This window comes from Colias philodice, chromosome 12 (genome assembly GCF_061535455.1).
Source record: "Colias philodice isolate Cphi_HAF_F1 chromosome 12, ilColPhil1 Martin Lab GWU primary, whole genome shotgun sequence".
Classification (NCBI taxonomy): Eukaryota; Metazoa; Arthropoda; class Insecta; order Lepidoptera; family Pieridae; genus Colias; species Colias philodice.
Genome location: NC_143097.1, coordinates 6,094,490 through 6,115,057, shown reverse-complemented (window position 1 = coordinate 6,115,057; position 20,568 = coordinate 6,094,490). Strand labels below are relative to the sequence as shown.

General features: G+C 34.5%; 2 protein-coding genes across 4 annotated transcripts; one reads left to right on the top strand and one right to left on the bottom strand.

Annotated features, from left to right (window-relative positions):
• Positions 1-2,218: 2,218 nt before the first annotated feature.
• Polr3H (RNA polymerase III subunit H) lies at positions 2,219-3,491 on the top strand. Its single transcript, XM_089702056.1, has 4 exons — positions 2,219-2,390; positions 2,471-2,654; positions 2,820-2,960; positions 3,265-3,491. The coding sequence occupies exons 1-4, from the start codon at positions 2,280-2,282 to the stop codon at positions 3,471-3,473; spliced, it is 645 nt and encodes a 214-aa protein (XP_089558182.1). The 5' UTR covers positions 2,219-2,279; the 3' UTR covers positions 3,474-3,491.
• A 3,389-nt stretch (positions 3,492-6,880) lies between these two features.
• On the bottom strand, positions 6,881-20,044 carry anchor (integral membrane protein GPR155 homolog anchor). Of its 3 annotated transcripts, XR_016316377.1 has the most exons (16): positions 19,864-20,044; positions 19,329-19,429; positions 18,757-19,046; positions 18,369-18,670; positions 18,153-18,274; positions 17,800-17,965; positions 14,810-15,037; positions 14,437-14,589; positions 13,283-13,454; positions 11,981-12,139; positions 10,353-10,488; positions 9,590-9,773; positions 8,440-8,615; positions 8,053-8,178; positions 7,255-7,762; positions 6,881-7,212 (listed from the first exon to the last, which is right to left on the bottom strand). XR_016316377.1 is itself a non-coding variant. In XM_089701555.1 (15 exons), exons 2-15 carry the CDS (start codon positions 19,415-19,417, stop codon positions 7,570-7,572), a joined length of 2,496 nt encoding a protein of 831 aa, XP_089557681.1. In that variant the 5' UTR covers positions 19,418-19,429; positions 19,864-20,044; the 3' UTR covers positions 6,881-7,569. The 3 variants fall into 3 exon arrangements, 2 of the variants coding, with proteins under 2 accessions (XP_089557681.1, XP_089557682.1); XM_089701555.1 differs by having other exon boundaries at positions 6,881-7,762; XM_089701556.1 differs by having other exon boundaries at positions 6,881-7,762; positions 9,590-9,770.
• Positions 20,045-20,568: the final 524 nt, after the last annotated feature.

Below are 20,568 nucleotides of genomic sequence, written 5' to 3'. Positions count from 1 at the left end.
AATTTTCTCTATTTCTATAGTAGAATTTAGCCCATTCTCTTCGTACTATGGTCAACTGACATATTACTCTATGGTCAACTGACAGCTGGAAGGCCAACCGTCGGACAATCTGTAGCAATGTTGGAATGGTTGCCTTGTCGGTTCCGATATGGTTGGCACCAACCAAATCGGAGCGTCTGTAGATGCTATTAGGAGCTTCTTTTTTTAAATGCACGAGTAGAACACCCAGAGTTTTATTTCAAAAACACGATTTTTAAAAAAATATTTAAAATATTGGAATTTTCGCGGCCGACTGAGCTAAATAAATTCGTATAAAAAAAATAGATACATTAGATAATTTATTATGTTGCTAATATATGTAGTGATTACAGGCGCAAATTATCCTTTTTTGAAATTTTCGATATTGTCGATAGAGGCGAAAGGCGAAAGTATTGTAATTTTTACTGATTTTCGTTTTTATTTTTTTTATATTATATACAGGCGTTAGTAGAAGCTCTGTTTAGTACCAAAAGAAGCCTTGAACTGAGGCCACATGTGACAAAAATACTGCATTCTAATCACGAAGAACTCGTGCATTTAAAAAGAGAAGCTCCTTAGATATCCATACTAATATTATAAATGCGAAAGTAACTCTGTCTGTCTGTCTGTTACTCAATCACGCCTTAACTACTGAACCAATTTGCATATTTTGATACCCGAGAAAGGAATAGCCTTTCTATTCCCGAGAAAGGAATAGAAAGGCTACTATTTACCCCGGGAAATAGGATAGGTTTTATCCCGGAAATCCCACGGGAACGGGAACTATGCGGGTTTTTCTTTGACTCCGCGGGCGAAGCTGCGGGTGGAAAGCTAGTTTCCAATAAAACAAGAATGAAACTTTTTCGGGTCTAAAAACACATAATGCGCTTGGGGTTTTCGTGTTCATTATCGTATAGGAGCTAGCAACGTTGACAAGAGAGAATTTTAGTATAGTTGGTTCTTTGATATACTGTTCCTCTTCCTATTTGGGTTAGAGTCCGGGCTGTCTGGCTGGCCGCAGTGGTTGCGTTTATTAGTGCGCATCTTAGCTGCACAGGAAAATATCCGTAATTTAAAGTCATTTATTAACGCGTAATTTTTAATCTTTTGCCTTTAGGCAGATCCACCAGACATAATTTTTTTATTGCAAGACGTTTTTTTCGTTGTTAAATAGTGGTTAGGGAGCCAGGTGCAAATTTGGTTAACTATTTCCTCTCAAGAGATAATTCGTCAGACGCATGAGAGTATAGTATTATAAAGCCTCGTGAACGTCAGCTGGCGCTTGGTTGGGGGGGTGAGCGGTTGTAGCTTCCCACGCACATAGGAAAAAAAATACATTCACTCATTCATTTCCTCTCAGCTAAAAATTTGTCAAATTGTAGCTAACCCAATATCTCAACGAAAAAAAATAGTCAGCTGGTTACAACATGGTGTATTATACGTCAGCTGGTGTCTCGAACATGAAAGTTAAATTTAAAGAAAAATTTATTTTCCGTTATTTCCTCTCAAACAAAAATTTACCTGATGATAGCTTATATGTAACTGTGGATAAATATATATGTCAGCTGGCTGTATCTTGGTGGAAAAACCGTCAGCTGATACGGGAGGCTACAACCGCTCTTCCCCCCAACCGAGCTCCAGCTGACGTTCACGAGGCTTCATAATACTATACTTTGATGCATTTTACTAATTACCGCTTGAGAGGAACTTGGTCATAAAATCTGCTGCTGGCTCCCGGACCATAGGTGCCAAACGCAATTTTTTATTTCAAAATCATTAAAATGTCATCGAAATAAGTGAAATTCCATCAACATGAACATATTTAACAACGAAAAAAACGTCTTGCAACAAAAAAAAATGTTGTGTGGTTTTATGAAACCACGGTAAAAGTGAAACTGTTCGAACGGTTCCGAATACTTCTTTGTGTAGCGCATGTCGCGTGACGGGTGGCTGCCGAGTAGGTATACCCCTAGTAAATGCAACCACTACCGCCAGCCAGACAGCCCGGACTCTAACCGAAATAGCAAGAGAAACAGTATATCAAAAACCCTAGTTGGGTTTTTGATACTAAAATGACTTTTTTTTTAAAACGTTACTAGCTCCCGTACATTAATCGATGTATTTTGGAGGAGAGCCATCACTATGACAAAAAATGTCAAAATCGTCTGCCAACTGCCAAGTGCCAACAGCCAAATGTCAATTGAAGAAAGAAAACATGGTGTATTTTATTGTTTACTAAATGCCGCATCAAACATTTTAAAATGTTCGTTTTATCAGAAATGAAAGATGTTATCCGGGTTACTCCGGATCATTTCCATCAAAGTTTACCAGAATCTATAACAACTTTATTGAATAGAAAATTAGCAAATAAGGTATGTAAAGCTGACAATATAACCTCTTTCATTATTGTTATTTTCAATTTCCTGCTTATTTTCTTTATAACCAATTTCAGGTAGTATTAAATATAGGATTATGTATAGCACTGTTTGATATAACACATATTGGGCACTCATACATATTTCCAGGAGATGGATCTTCTCATACAGAAGTTAAGTTTAGGTATATCGTGTTTAGACCCATAGTTGAAGAAATTCTAATAGGAAAAATAAGGAGTTGTAGCAGGGAAGGAGTTCATGGTGTGTAAGTTTCTATAAGAGTAAAAATATCTTTATTTTTTTTGTTTAATTTTATAGCAACGATTTTGTTAGTAAACAAGAAACAGATTACAACCAGATTTACCCAGATTTACTACAAATAATAAAATTTATAAATAAATAAAACTGAATAAATGTTGATTTCAGTAACAATGGGATTCTTTGATGACATTTTAATACCAGTAAATGCACTTCAACATCCATCTAGATTTGATGAAACAGATCAAGCTTGGGTTTGGGAATATCCTAAAGAAGATGGAGAGAAACATGACTTATTTATGGATTCAGGTAAAAATACTTTGACATTTGTGAAACTTATTGAAAGACTAGCAGTCCGCCCCGGCTTCGCCCGTGGTACATATTTCGCATTAAAACGTAGCCTATGTTCTTTCTCAGGGTCTAAAGGTTATCTGTGCCAAATTTCATCAAAATCGCTCCAGTAGTTTATGCGTGAAAAGTGAAAACCATACATACATACATACAAATAAACCTTTCCTCTTTATAATATTAGTATAGATAGCTTTCTTTCAATTTACCCAAAACAAGATGTCATAAATATAAATATTATTTTTTCCAAATTGCATGATATCAGGCGAATCAATAAGGTTTAGAGTGACAAGTGAAGCCTTTGAAGAAAGTTTACCAAATGGGCCACCAGGCTCTGAATGTGCAGTACAAACCACGGCACCATATAGACTAATTGGAGGAATTAACGAGCCTGGCCTTGGCTTGCTCACCTGGTGGGAAGCTCCAGAACAAGATGATGCTGATGATCATGAGGAAGAACAAGAAAATGATTAATAAAGTACTTAATCTTTAGTTGTTGGTTTTATTTTGAACTAATAATTTATTATTTTATGAGAAAAACTATAGTTTCAGTCACTTTGATATTATATTATTCGTTGGAAGGGAATCCTGAAGGAAGGCTAAAGAAAACACGATGGCACTTGCTACAATACCATTTATTACATTTTTTATAACATATATGTATACCTTCATAAATAGACAACAATGATTACAATATACTCAATTCAAAAACTAATATAGTTATACAGTTAAAATGATCAGCAAATTTTGCTAATAATAACAATTTTGTAGACACCAAATACATAATAAGCACAAAATATAACAGCCATTTCATATCACATGCAATTCACAATTTGTCTGATGCATGATTTAAAATTTTCAATTATTGTGTCTATTATGGAACCCATGTGCTACTTACCTTAAAACTAAGCAGTGATGCAAAAAAATCAATAAAAAATAAAGATGCAGTGCTTTCATGAGTTCTACAGAGATCACTTGTGCTTATACACCTATGTCAACATAAAAACATAACATAAGTAAGGAACTTATGAAATGCGATATATAAAACTAATGTCTTTATCAGTGAAACGCCTGGAAAGGCAATAAAATTTTCACATTATCGTATATGTATTTCCTTTCCATGAATACAGTTAAAAAAAAATAGTAAATTAATAAAAAAATACTTCCTTTCAGCACCAAGAGCTTTGTTTTCATTTTAACATTGTATCAGTCTCCTTAAGTTTTCAGTTAATCATATTTTGTGACATTAAACTTTTTATAAAAATAAATATAATTAAATTAGTAATAAAATTTAAGATTATCGCGTCTCATCAATTCGTATCCTAGAACTTACAAAGAAACATTGTAATTTTTTTACACTTGAACTAAAAACATCGAAGGGTGTAGGTACCACAATAAAATATAATCTGTATAAATTAATAAATTAAATTATAATTACTTAAATTGGTTTCAGAACCCGTTCCATTTAATTAACTAAGTACCACATATTGTGTAACTAGGAGAACAAGGAAAGTATCAGACAAATAAGGTTAATAGATTATAAAGAAAAATTATTTCTTATTTTATTCACCATTAAGTATTTCTAATTTTATTTAGAGTGGACACCTTAAATGGTTTATTACAATCCCTTTTTTCCTTCCAACGCTTGTCGAGCCAGCTGTCTTAATACTTATAAAAATAACAAATTTAAAGAGACTTCATTAGAGAGGTATTAATTTTGATATGAGAGATATTGTCAAAGAATTTAGATTAATTTTACAAATACGAAAGTCTTTCATAAAGCTGTGTTATAAAAATATTGAATATGTATGTAAAAGAATAAAATGATATATCTACCCACCTGATTACATGTGCACAAAAACAACTTATGAAGCGAAAAATTAGCTTTTGTAAATACAAAATAGGCGGCGCTTAAAAAAACCTAACTCTTAAACGATAATACGAATTACATGCATGTTATGTATTTATTATACTGCTTCTTTGTCTAATTAAAAGAAATCTTTAACTTTCTGCATTGATACGGTGGTTTTCACGCCTTCTTATATTGCGTTACTGGTTTAGCCACAAAAAACCTTCATCAAACACATGTGATTGATATTAGCTACATTATTTGCTCAGTCAAAACATTACTAACCTTGCTGTGGTAAATGAAAGCAAATTTTTGTTGACTTATTCATAAGAGCTATGATGTTATTATTCTATTACATTTTTGTAGACTTTGATGAAGGCCTCAAATTGTACCAATATTTTTATATTGTATATTGATAATATTCTAAGGCCGAATTATATTATATACTTATAAAGAAATCAATCAACACTAGATATACGATTTCGAGACAAAATCGACTAGATACTGATAAAAATTAATTATTCTATTACAAGTTTGTCCATATTATTCATTTAAATACTATTTTTATTCATAAATAAATTGTTCATGAGAAACCCTAAAATTCGCTGTTTAATCTGATAACGAGCAAAGCTTTGGAATTATATCTACGTATTTACTAGTCTCGATTATATTAAATAAGTGTTTGAACTATCATGGAATACAATGTATGTATATCACGATTCATTAGTAGTAGAGGTCCGCGCCACGCCGGCGTGCCGCCGCCGAGAGACCCCGGCGCGCCGCCGCCGCCGCCGGGTCACAGAAAAATTGGCGCCGAGTTCAAATTTTGCGCGCGAACCATGTGTCACGCACGCGTTGTTGTCTACAACACGGCAACGTCGCATCGATATAGTAGACAATGTCTACTCGATATAGTACATCGATATAGTAGACAATGTCTACTATATCGATGTACTATATCGATATATCGATTATCCCACCTCAAAGGAAAGCCTCAATGAGAGTCGAAACAAACTTGTGTCTGAAGTCGAGTCTTCTTTCCAAGAAGTCTCGGATTGGGGCGAACTTAATCTTGTCGAGTTCAATCCCCTAAAGACACAGGTTTGCGCGTTCACCGCTAAAAAGACCCCATTTGTCGTAGAACATCGGTTTAAAAGTACTCCCCTTAGTATATCGGAATCCTCGGAGTTGAAATCTCGAGTGACGTTCAATTCCGCAGTCATTTGGAAGCGAAGGCTAAATTAGCCTCGAAAAAACTTGGTGTGCTCGAGACAGTAGATCGAGACAGTACTTCAAGCCGGCCGACCGACTTCAGCTGTACAAGGCTCCGGTGCGACCGCATATGAAGTACTGTTCTCATCTCTGGGCTGGAGCCCCACAGTATCAACTCCTTCCTCTTGACCGCATACAACGTCGAGCAGCTCGAATTGTCGATGACCGTAGGCTTTCCGATAGGCTCGATCCACTGTCAGTGCGAAGAGACGTTGCGTCTCTCTGTATACTGTACAGAATCTACTATGGGGAGTGCTCTGAGGAATTGTTCCACCTTTTACCAGCCGCACAGTTCCACCACTGGACCACACGCCGTAAAAACCAGTTCCATCCGCACCACTGTCCGCTTCACCCGCAACTTCCTTCCGCGTACGGTGAAACTATGGAACGATTTGCCACCTGCGGTGTTCCCGAACAACTACGACATTGGGGCCTTCAAGAAAAGAGCTTATTTGTCCATAAAAGGCCGGCAAAGCACCTGTAACACAGTGTTACAGGTGTTTATGGGCGGTGGTGACCACTTAACATCAGGTGGCCCACCTGCTCCTTTGCTTGCTCTGACATAACATTGCCAATAAAATTATTGGCAATGTTTATAATTATCATGTTCATCACTAAATAGTTAAGCTACTTGATTTTAATAAAAATATTTTTTTTATTAAACTAACTAGCCCACGCCGGCGGCGCCGCGCCGCGCCGGGTGCCGCACCCGGCGCGCCGCCGCTGGGCTTTTGGACTGCGGCGCGGACCTCTAATTAGTAGTAATGGGACAATTTCAATTAATTATATTTTAATTCAAATAGATATAAATAATTTGAATATAACAAAAAATACATATCATACCAACGAACAAAACGGCAAATATATTATTTTATCTAATGGCAAGACCGACTTTAAAACTATGCACGCATACTACCTATGAATCTTATACTTGAGTTAAAATTTACAAAACCCAGATAAAGCACCAAAAATATATTTGTGAAATTGTTCATTTTATTCCTAGAATATTTTCCCACAAATAATGTTTAAAATTTTGGTACACATATCTGTTTTTGTAGAACAATTTAAGAGAATATACAGTTCACTAGCAATCTATTTTCAATTTAATTTCAAATTATGATCTGGATGAATAACTATTATTTCAATTCATTATGTTAACAAAAACTACTACCGAACTATTTATTATTTATCCGCTTGTATTGTTAAAAGAACAAACGAACTTGGAACTATTAAACGGTTACTATGACTACGGACTAACAACGCCTGGTCGTTTGGTTACAGCGCCATCTATTATCCAAATTTAATACGACGGCGTCATTTGATAACAGCGCCATCTATTATAAAAAAATTTAATACGACGGCGTCATTTGGTAACAGCGACATCTATTATCTAAATTTTCAATGCTGGGGTCGTTTGGTTACAGCGCCATCTATTACCTCTTGCGGGAACTACGCGAAGTTATACAACAGCGGCGAGTTGGTGAAGTGGTGCGCGTTGTTTATGTGCGATATGAGGCGTCCGTCAAGTAAATGTCTGCCATATGTTACCGCGTGTTGTTCGTCGGTCGCGAGGCCGCAGGATATCAGCCAGCGGACTAGGCAGGAACCGCGAAATACCCCGCGGTATGTGCGCATGCGCCACCTGAACAATATATTATTTTATAACATATTTTGATGTACCTAATTTATATATTATTAGCGTAATATAAGTATCAAGTTGCCAAAAAATGAGGAAGTGGCATATTATATTCTATAAAACATTCGTTAAAATGACACCGTTAATCGTGGCAGTAAAATTAGAAAACTCTGCCTGGTGTGTAGGCATAGTTTTGCTTCGGACAATTTATAAGCGTTCATAGTAGAATTGTAGTTTTGAAAAAAAAATTATTGCTCTTTTGAGGAATGAAACTTCTTATTCATTGCATTACGTACCTGGTATCTTTGGCAATAGCATCCTTACAACGATCGAGATGGTGAGTGATGAATTGGTCGCAAACATGCCTTGTTTCAAAGCTTAGCTCTTCTACCGGCGGTAAAACAACTATATCAGCACCGTGCCTATAAAATAAATATAATTACTTTCATACTAGTTTTGGGACAAGATATTATACGGAAATATTCTTCAATTTAAAAAGCAAATTGTTTGTTGACAGTTTTAAGATAGAAAGTAAAATAAAATGTAATAAATGATTCGAGCAATGTTTTCTTGTTAACATTTGGCCCCTAGAAGCTTTACCTAAAATTTTATATTACACTACAATATTTCTTATAAATATGTAATGCCCTTCGTTAGCGAAAATGTATCTTAATAAAACTCACCATTTCTTTTTGAAAAATCTAACCGCAGGTATGAAAATCTCCTCAGGGTCGAGTCCAAAGAGTACGAACATGATCAGCGCTTGTCCGTAAACTGCGGCCGTATCGAGGAACTGTATCTCGATGAACACGCCCGATTCGTCTTTACGCATAACGCGCCAGCTTGTAAATGTTACTCCCTGATATACAAAAAATACATAATGGTGAATTAAATCATTTTAAAGTGAAACTTTTATTACATCGTCTCAAACTTTTTGGTCTGTGTAGCGCATGTCGCGTGACGGTCGAACCGTACGATAATTATCGTACAAATACGATAATTTTGTGCCCAAGTTTCACTTTTACCGTGGTTTCATAAAACCACACAACATTTTTTTTAACTGAATAACATATTAATTTACATTCATAAAGTGAACAATCATACGCATAGACGAGCATTCATTGGCTAAATCAAGAGAAGTAGGAAAAAATATTATATTTCGGATGTTGAAAAAAAAATAATTTGGAAAATCCAAAAGTGCACGCCTCATAATTTTTTTTTAATAAATATTTATTAATTATTATTTTTGTTTATTTAATAACAATTAAACCACATCGAATCAGACCCTGAAAATGAAAGGGTTCTATTCCTGAGCATACTCAAGCGTAAGAGAAAAAAAAAGACTCGATTAGTAAAGTATTTCGGTCGCTATCGTGTTAACAAGAAAAAGGATCCGCACATACAGACACACGGACGTCCAAGACAGAACTTTTTTAAACTGTTTTTTAACTAGTTTAAATAACAAAAATGACATCAAAAATATCATGAACGTTAAAAATAGTGTTTTTTCTTAATATGTGTGTGTATGTATTATCTTACAAGTGCAATGTATGATACATAAAGACATTTTAAGTTTGAAAAATCAGATGTTTTGCGCGAAGTGACAGTAGTACCCACCTCAACGCTTCGCTTATGAGGCGTGCAATATCATACAAATTATATTTCTTCCTTTAATAAAATGTGTATTGCAAATTGATAAGAAAAAATATGTAAGTGCAAATAGTGATTAATTGCACAATGAGCTAGCGGCTTGCTCCAGTTCGTTAAGGTATTGGCAACTGGCGTCAGAACTACGTTTGTCGATTTGATGTTGAATAAAGTCAAGTAACTTACGATAAACATCATAAGACTGTATATAATGATGAGCACAGTATGTTTGAGTAGCTGCGCCCCGCGGCCCCGGCTCTGTTCGGGCGGCACAAGCCCCAACGAGCTAGCGGCTTGCTCCAGTTCGTTCAAGTATTGGCAACTAGCGCCAGTACTGCAAGTCTTGTGGGATGGACACGCGCAATCCCTGCTGGAAAATTTCATGATTACTATAGTAGCCATTTTAATAGGCAACATTTGACAGTTCAACAAAATTCAACACCGAACCTAGTAACGACGACATAGAATTACATGATATTTCGATTTGTTAGAACTGCACGTTTGCTTAACTTTTTTCAATTACGATTACATATTTATAATAATAATGTCCTATACAAGTAATTTTAAGATTTGATTTTACTGATAAACCATTTTAAACATAATAAACAATTTCTGGTTTAAAGAACTGACGTCGCTACAATATTGTTTCAATAAACCTTTTTTCTTTTTAAATACGAGAGACGTTACTCTAAAAATCGAAATCTGACATTTAGAATCGAATGCATTACTTGTGAATAAAAATCACCATAAATTAATAAACACGTTGTGTTTTTTTTATTATGTATTATACTTGTCTTGTTTTGCTCTTTAAATTTATGAAAGAAAGTATATCAATGGGACAGGGATTCCCCTGATGAATTTTAAAGATGACTAGAAAGGGATATAGGCTACTTTTTACGGCGCTAAAACTTCTAATTCGTAAATATTAAGAGTACATAGTTAAACTTACTTATTGTTGGTGACGAGGTCTTCAATATCCTGCCCTTGGTTCACACTAACATTACCATTTTCGCAGTTAGGATCGTTCGTACAGCAGTTGGGGTTCTTACTGGGCGATGGTGAAGCAGTTATCGCTCCATAACAACCTATAAATATTAATTTTATTACAATAAACTTTGTATTACATTTTCGTGCAAATGTATATATAGCAGAAAACATGATATTTGTGAGCAACAAGCCGATAGAAGAATGTGAATTGTTGAATATTATTCATTGTTTTTATCAATACGTAAGTTATTACAATAATGGAAAATGAGAATGAAAGAATAATGATTATAAAAAAAATGTGTGCGTGTACTAGTGTACACACGTAAGAAGTGAAACTTCTTTATGACCTTATTTTTCAAAAAATAATTTACTATATGCAACTTTACAGAAATACGTCAATCACGCGTGGTAGGGATAAGACAAAAATGGCGCGTAACGGAAAAATGTTACACTAAATTTTTTTCCAACCCTGATAAAGAAGTTTCACTTCAATAAGATCTTCGGCGAAAAAAGTCGGGATGATGTCTTTATTTCTAATGATATTAAGAACAAGCTGGATGATAATTTACAGACCGAATATAAAATACCTTGATCTTCCATGCCTGAATATGCATAACAATGATAAAATTAATAATTGATACAAGATTAACATATAGCCGTTTATTTATTCATTTAAAGATTTAAAATTTCTACGAATTAGTATGTGATTTTCAAAATCGAATGCCATCTCCTTGTAAGGGCGCGTTCCCACCGTGTCGTGACGACAGATAATCGTGTAGTTTTAAGTGTCGTGGCTTATATGTTTAAATGGAGGTGTTCACATTTAGAACGACACAATTTACTGTCGTCTACGACAGTTTTTTGCAGTGACGACACTTTGTCGTGACAGTGGGAACGGCAAGCACGACAGTCGTAAAACGATAAAAAATCGTGGACGGCAACTCTATGACGTCCATTGAACTCAGGAGAGTAAACGCACTAGTAATCACCAAGCGAACGCAGAGGCGACTAGATTTGTAGCTTGCTGATGATGTGTAAACGACAAAGCGACTGCCAGGAAACGATAAAATGTCGTCGCGATCCAATGGGAACAGCTAGATACGACAGTCGCTAAACGATAAAAAATGTTGACGACAAACAATCGTTATAATGGGAACAGGTAGAGACGACAGTCGTCGAACGATAAATTAGTCGTTACGACATAGTGGGAACGCGCCCTTACTGCTATCTGTGACCCATTTAATATTTTCTATGAGACTCTTTAGTTAAGTTTTTAGTTTCCAACGATATAGAATTGTTCTGTCGTGAACACAAATCAAAACAATAATTGCATTTATGTGTTTTATAAAACGTCTTTACATATACACTGTTGTTATTTATTTATATTTTAAAACTAGCGGTCCGACCCGGCTTCGCCCGTGGTACCTACATGTTTAAACTATCCTATCTCTCAAGTTGGATCAAACTGTACTTACATGGTGTGCGAATTTTATTATAATCGGTTAAGTGGTTTAGGAGTCCATTGAGGACAAACATTGTGACACGAGATTTATTTATATTAAGATAATTATAAAATAGCCAAAAACTCACCATAAGTGGACAAGGATTGCGTGTGCGAAGTGGGCTCAGCGTTATCCACAAGGCTCGATGACTCATTGGGTGATACCTCCGGCGACTCGGAGGAGAGGCTCGCGAACTGAGCGCTGCGGCGACGGAACCTCACGTACAAGATGAGGCAGCCCGTGCTCACTGGAAGGGGGAGGTTCTAGAATATTCTATGTGCATACAAGAGTGGAACGGAAAGCTAGAAGCTTTCCCTTAGAGTCAATCGCCTCAAACTCATTTTTTTTTGTTACATTGATTGGTTTTAATTGATAAGTTTATTCATATTTTTTTAATAAGATAAACAATATTTATTTGTTACATTGATTGGCTTTAATTTATAAGAAATAAGAGGCAGAATATCTACAAAGTGTATGACTCACTAGCCGCCCCGCGCGCCGCCGTGCGGCGTGCGCCGCGCACAGATTTTGTTCGTGGTGCCCTCTCAAGTAATAATACCTCAATGTGTACAAAATCGTTCTTTATAGTGGTGTAGTTATGCTTATTTGAGTACAAATGAACAATAGAAATAGGTAAAAAAGCATAGCCCAATGATGTGAATTAATTATGTCGTCCGTTTTTAACCGACTTCAAAAAAAGGAGGTTTTCATTTCAGCCGGTATATTTTAATTGTACCTTTGGTTGAACATGAAATATCTTTAATTCTTGTAGCTATTAAGTTGAAATTAATTCTTTAAATTGCATATACATAGGTAGTACAATCGTTGACAGTTAATAATTGCAATCACGTTATTGTCACAAAATTCCATTTTTTTTCATTGAGATATACACATGGAGACGACACCGCCCACATCACTTATGTTCCGCTCAACATAAGCCATGGCTTAACTGCACGCTCATTTTTTATTTGTTTTAAAATGAAACGCATCAAATATGCCTTCGTGTGTGTTACGATATTGCACAAATAATACGGAAAAGTGACTAACATAACTTTTCCACTAGATAATAATTTTTAAAACTTAGTTAGAGCAAAAAAATGGCGCACAGATTTTGTTCGTGGTGTCTCCTCCATACGTAGTAATATTATCTCAATGTTTTTTGAAGTGAAAACTTCTTTAGCGGCGTTGGGTATAAAATCTTAAACTCGCGTCAGGACACGTGGCCTGATCGAAAAAGCGTAAGACGGATTTTTTTTTAGCCCTTATATTCCATGCGTAAGACGGATACCATTCCAAAATATCAAACATGCTGAACGTTAATAATCAAGTTTTCACTTCTGCCGGCACTCCCGGAGTGCAACCCGTCTTTTTTTTTTATATAAAACCATACCCGTTAAACAGAAGAACAGCACGCTAAGTCGGATCGCGTCACAGGCGTCCGCGTTGATGCCGCTGCCGGCCTGCTTGGTGAGCACCAGCGCCGCCACCATCACTGCGGGAGCGCCCCACGCCACGAACGCCAGTACCGGCCAGAGAGTTACCACGAAACATGGCCCGCGGCTCTGGACACATAATTGTAGAATATTCTTAATATATATAAATCTCGTGTCACAATGTTTGTCTTCAATGGACTCCTAAACCACTGAACCGATTATAATAAAATTCGCACACCATGTGCAGTTCGATCCAACTTGAGAGATAGGATAGTTTTTATGAAAAAAAAACGTAAACATGTAGGTACCACGTGCGAAACCGGGGCGAACCGCTAGTATTATTATAATCTAACAAGTCAATATTGTACATATAATAATGCGTGCGTGCGTGCAAGCGTGCTCGCGCTCTAACGTTTGACACATAAAATACACAAAATCTTTATTGTTACAAAAACATACTTAATACGTTATGTTTTCGTTACAATAAAGACAAGAGGTCGATTGCCGACTGAGCGAAGTTGAACACATAATTTAAGAAAAATGAGATCATTTTTTTACGTAGTTCTGTTGTTTAATTATTTTTTACATAATCAGCGTATGCAGAACTTAATTTCCATTGAGAACAGTCGGTTTATAAAATAGGACACCTGTATTGTTTGAGGAAATTTTGAACTGAACAAAAATTGGTTTAATCTATTTGATATAAATTACTGATAATTTCTATATTAATTAAATACCTAACTGATAACATGATAATATGAAACATTGAATATGAACTGTCAATGTAGTGTATATCAATTACGTTCATTATCAAGAACATACCAAACATAATACATACATATATTGAAGTTATGATATTTTATAAAAGTTTTGTTAATTGTTAGCATTCAATGAGAATTTAAAGAAAGGTTCATAGTTTATGCATCTCTTCAAAAACAAAGGTACATATATGAATATTTATCACGTAAATTTATATTTCACCTGTAAATTCACTTCTACTCTGGCTAGTATGATCGAAAACATCTCTGAAGTAACAATAAATTTTAGTATTGGTATTTCAAAGATGTTTTCGACCTGTGAAACTTAATTAATTATTATAAACATAACTAACCTCTAGCATAAATAAGCCAACGGATAACATTGAAGTCCACAGCAGACATGAATAAACGCTAAACATTTGTAGAGATTGCTGGATGGTAGTGCTCAATGATGGAGTGAACGTGTTAAGAGGGCCACCCCATATTACGCTTATAGCAAGGAGTATCTGAAAGACATAATAAAAATAAAATATGAATTTTCGAAAATCTTTAAATGCAATTCTATTTTTCTTATAAAAATAAAGCAAAGTTCGCTAGTATCTAACTATAAGTACATTTTCCTCCAGAGCTCATATAAAACTTCCACCCTTTACATTTTCGGCTCTAACATAAAGATGTTAGTGCCGAAAGTGATCGGTAAAGACCGATTGTACATTGAATAATTACCTGTGTTAAATTCAAGCACAGTGTCAATCTATGTGGCATTCTCTTAAACTTCTTAGTGACAGTGAATACAAGAAGCACCCATAATGCGGCAATCAGTGCTACTATGGAGAGATCGAAGCCGAATTGTTTGATCTGGTCCGCATAGTCGTTGTTTATAGATATCATCTCGGCCGATAAGAAGGTTATTGGCGCTGATAAAAACGTACAAATAACCATTGATGAAGCCATCTAAAAGAAAAAAAAAAGAATTGTATATTTATCACTCTTGAAGGTATATAGTTAGGGCGCTTGTGCACTACAAGGAATTTTACTGTCCGGCATTCCGATTTTTTACGGTCCGGTTTGGCACGAAAAAACCGATGAATTGCTTGTGCACCTGTCCGTCTTAACTCGGATCAGTGCGGTACAGTTCAAGGAAGTTTGGCGGTATAATGCTATCATAAATGATTGTTTTTGCATTTTACAAGAAACGAGTAAAAAATATAGAAGGTGAAATATTATATTATTTCGTTATAATAAAAAGTAAAGTTCCGTAAGAGATTTAAAATGCGTGTTTCACTTATTTATTTTAATCGGTGACGAGGAGCTAAAGCTTGCACTTGAACTTTAACTTACCAACACTTACTTAGATAATAATTATAGGTCAATGCTTGGTCAATGTATATAAAATAACAATACCGACTTCTCAAATCTCATTGCCAACTAAAAGAAAGTAAAACAAGAGCTTGCTTTTAATTGGCATATGCAGTGAAAACAGTAAAATCCAAGCAAGTGGGCATTCGAAAACAATTATACCTACAGCGACTCGTAGATACAACAAACCATCCGGAATAGGGAAAAGTAAAATGTCGGACAGTAAAATTACGTATAGTGCACAAGCTAGTATTAAGATTAATTGCGTGCCATACCGGACCGTAAAAAATCGGAATGCCGGACCGTAAAATTCCTTGTAGTGGACAAACGCCCTTATGGGGGATTTTAAATTTATTTTGGCAAACACAACGTGCGATTTATAATAAGTTAAGCGGCAGGATATTAGTTATTAGGAATTAATTAGCTTGTTTTTACCTGACTGCCAGTTAGGGTTACATTTTTGGGCATATTTTGTATGCAGGTTATATTTTTTATAACTTATGTATTCTCATTTGATGAACAGTATTAAACAATTAAGATACCTATCATAACATAAATAAGATTAAAAAAGTCTGTTTAAAACTGTAATATAGATATCAAATACATTTTTACTTGTGTAGTGTGAATTTATTCTCATCATATCGATTTCGATTTTCGCTTCGATTCGATTTGATATATTATCATGAGGTAATTAAAAAAAACACTGTTATTATCTATACAAAATTCGCAAAGCTGATTATTGTCTCCTAGTCTGTAATTATATACTTTAAAATTTTGTATATACATATTATATATATTTATATATATATTTATATTGATATTCTGGCAATGATTTGAACCCATTTTAAATCATACATTTTTCTCTCGAGCAGCTATATTGGGTTACATTCGGGAAATGTATCGATACATATTATAATCAATTGAAGAAAATTGTTCTGCTTGAATAAGTTTTCGTTACGGTCGAATTACGACGCGGAAAATCCCGTCTAACTATTTAATACATTTTGGCATATTTCTTTCAAACTAGCGGTCCGCCCCGGCTTCGCCCGTGGTACATATTTACGTTTTCTCTACATAAGAACCATCCTCGTACTTCAAGGAATATAATAAAAAAAGAATTATCGAAATCGGTTCAGCCATTCTCGAGTTATGCGCTTACCAACACATTTTGCGATTCATCCATACTAATATTATAAATGCGAAAGTAACTCTGTCTGTCTGTCTGTTACTCAATCACGCCTTAACTACTGAACCAATTTGCATGAAATTTGGTATAGAGATATTTTGATAACCGAGAAAGGACATAGGATAGGTTTTATCCTGGAAATCCTACGGGAACGGGTATTTCTTTGGCAACGCGGGCGAAGCCGCGGGCGAAAGCTAGTTTATATATAACAGATACAGTTTGTATACTTGACGTTAAATCTAGACTAAGGTTAATGATAATCATTGGTACTCACAAAAAAGTTAGACAACAAAGCAAAGGCCAAATGTCTTTTCATCGTTTTATTTGACATATTTTTTAATTTGGAAGCAGTTAAATAATATTACGCAGGTTGTAATTAATGCAAGTGGGATTCAACAATTTCCAAATAATATTGGATACAGAAAAAATATTGCATTAATTAACTGGGCGGATGTATATCATTAGCATGTAATTGAAAAACTGGTCGACTCAAGATAAAGAGTTTAGAATGTGATCAAGGTTATTATAAACAAGATATACCTACGTGAATAAAAAACTTGTGTAACTGTCCATTGACATATTGATATAGCAATTTATGTAACATCGTTTTATTATGTATATTATGTGAATGTTTGTTACTTTTTCATTAATAACGGCGATCGATCTAGATGAAATTTTACACAGAGATCGATTTTAATCTTGATTACCACATAGGGTATTTTTTATCCGGATCCGGATAAGACGCGATCCGGATAAGACGCGAATGCCGTAAGGTGGAAAGGGGGATTTTTGGGGCTGAAAATAGTTTTACTGAATGGTTGAATATAAGCATATTTTAATCCATCAGGCCCTGGAATCACAGACACCAAAATCTATTGTGTCGCGGTCGGATCTGGCCGTCCGGGGCTCAATGGGTTAATCAGTGAGTGTACCAAGTTTTAGGTCTTATAAAATGCTATTTAGGAAATTGTAGTTTTCTTAAAAATAAACTTTCATATAACTATGTAGGTTATTATCACTATGGATAATGGATATTCTTAAATTGTTTATATTATAGCTAATTATTACAATTAACATTTAACAAAAAGCAAAATGACAAAACAGATTAGCCTCACGTCAACATGTCTTTAATTATCATAAATATTAATAAAATTATCTCAACAATACTTACCAAATCGATTTCCAATTGGTACAAATTTGAGAAAACAAACACAGCCGGTGCAGTGGGTATAGTGCCATATAAAAATGCGTAAGTTGCAAGTGATTGTGTATCACTTTCATTAGTACCAGCTTGTAAACCACTCACACACTCTCGCATCACTACTGGTAGAATGATTCTGAAATTATTCAGGAAAATTTAGTTGCTTGAAATAAAATTTCATGGAAGTTAGTAAAGCTGTGATATGAAAATTACTTTCTGTATCTATACTTTTTTTATTAGGTATTTTATTATAATTCTCGCGACCTCTCTTTACCCATAAATATAGTTTTGTTAAGAACAATAATAAAAGTTATGGAACTTACAACTTCACCATGATTAAAACGCAAGGGAGGACTAGTGCTCCACCCTTCAACCTTGTAATTTGACCAACCATACGTAACCCCAAAAGGAAAAGAGCAGCTGCTGAGAAAGATTGTCCAAAAACCTAAAAAAATAACATGATTATGCATATTTTAAATATTGATTTTTGCACAATATTGATGCAGATATTATTTAATAGAAAAAAAAATCAAACTTACATCTAATAATCCTTCAATATAGATGGACAGTTTATGCTTAAAGATAATGTTTCCCGCTATACCCAAAACAGTCATCACCAACACTGGATTATACACAATGCCTTTAAAAATTTGTAACAACATCTTTGGTTTACTTATTTCCTTTCGTTGCGCAGGATCTGGGGCAGATCTTTCTATCTCCCTTTGCTTATTAATTTCCATCAAAACAAAAGCAATTGGATTTAAAATTGCCAAGGATATGGGAGCCATTAAATACAAATAGAGAGAATATTCTGGATGTGTTTTTTCATATATAGCATTTACTGAAATAATTTTTTAATAAATTATAATGTTTGACAAAAATGTATAAAATGTTGATAAACACTAATTTCTTTGGATGTATACTTACTTATAGGATAACCCAAAGCAAAATCATTACTTTGTGTGCAGAAAATAGAAAAAATGCCAGCCTGTCCTAAATTAGCAGGTTTTGACACTAAAATCGTAACTATCATCACACCAAAGAAGACAATGCTCTTTGCCAATAATATTGCTATGAGAAAAGTCCAATTAACAGTACTGAAATCTAGACGTGCTAGGGATAAAAATATTAATGATGGAAGTGCAAATGTTCCCACAAATGTTGCAATCCCTTTTGATTCAGATTTCGAGACTAAATTAAGTCTTCCTGCCACATATCTGTGAAAAAATTATGCATGGATATTAATAATATTCCTTTGCTATATTTATATACACTACACTGTATAAAATAAACTTCCCTTTATCTATCTGTCCTCATGTACGCTAAGATCTTTAAAACTATGCAACTATGCTATGATTTTGATGTGGATTTTTTTATATTCAGAATGGTTCTTGAAGAAAGTTTCTAATTGATAATTAAGACTATAGAAGCAAAATCATAAAAGCAAAAATAATGTTTGTATAAAAATAAAATTTAAGAAATACATATAGTTTACATACCCGCATAAGATAATTGTAAAACACTGAAATAGAGCCGGATACAAATAATCAGTTACTGGATCCATAAGTACTGGAGTTACTGTGTCCATCTTGCACTTTTACTGTTGACAATAAAGAATTATTTGGATTAGATCAAATAATTCATATAAAAAATGATGCTAATTATGAGATTTTTATTTACGGCGCGGCGTCATTATTTCATAACATATTTCAACCATTTCTTTCATTGAAATTCAATTAAAAACATGAATCGTATATGAAAAAAAAATTCTTTTTTGCAATCCTTTAATAGTTATTATCGAAATCATTAATTTAACGCATAATTTATCAAAGTAGTTAAAGAGTATTATGTATCACTTAAATAAACAAATTCATTGAATGTTCCGTATATGTACCTACATTGAAGTAAAAAATAAATTAAAAAATTGTAAACTTTTATTTTAATTCATGGTTATATTAATATATGAATGATAGTATTTCAGTACCTTTTTTTGTTTTGTAATTTGAAATATAATGAGAATGCATATTAACTTACCTTCTTTTTGAACACGTTTTTTAAAATTCGACGGTATTACCCCTAAATTAATTACCGTATTTCTGTTTATCGATACAAAATCAATAATGCCTTTTCATGATGAACGAAACCACAGAATTCAATAAATACATACAAATCGCATATCGCTGCGCTAATGACCAAACTAATGACACTGACACTGATTTTATTTTTATATTGTCATAAGTCATTTTAGAAATTGACACTTATTTTTTTTCTGAATGATGGCAATGGGCGAAGACGGGGCGAAGACTTTTTGCCAGTGTTTGTTCTTTTCATATTTGACAAGTTAGCTTTCCGCTAGGGCTTCACCCGCAGTCAAAGAAAAACCCGCATAGTTCCCGTTGGCCGTTCGCATGGGATTTCCGAGATTTCCTATCCTATGTCGTTTCCTCAGGTCTCTCTGTATCTGTACCAAATTTGAAATATCTAAATCTATGCAGTCACACAGGCTGTTTTCCAATTACAGAGCATAATGCGACTCAGTGCCGCACAATGCCGAATTATGCTGATGCTTAGTTAGAACATGAAACGCACCAGCAGGTTGCGCTAAGTTCAGTGTTGAAAAAAATTGTTGTGTGGTTTTATGAAACCACGGTAAAAGTGAAACTGTTCGAACGGTTCCGAACACTGCCAAGACCAAAAAGTTTGAACGATGTAATAAAAGTTTAAAATTTTTTCCAACAA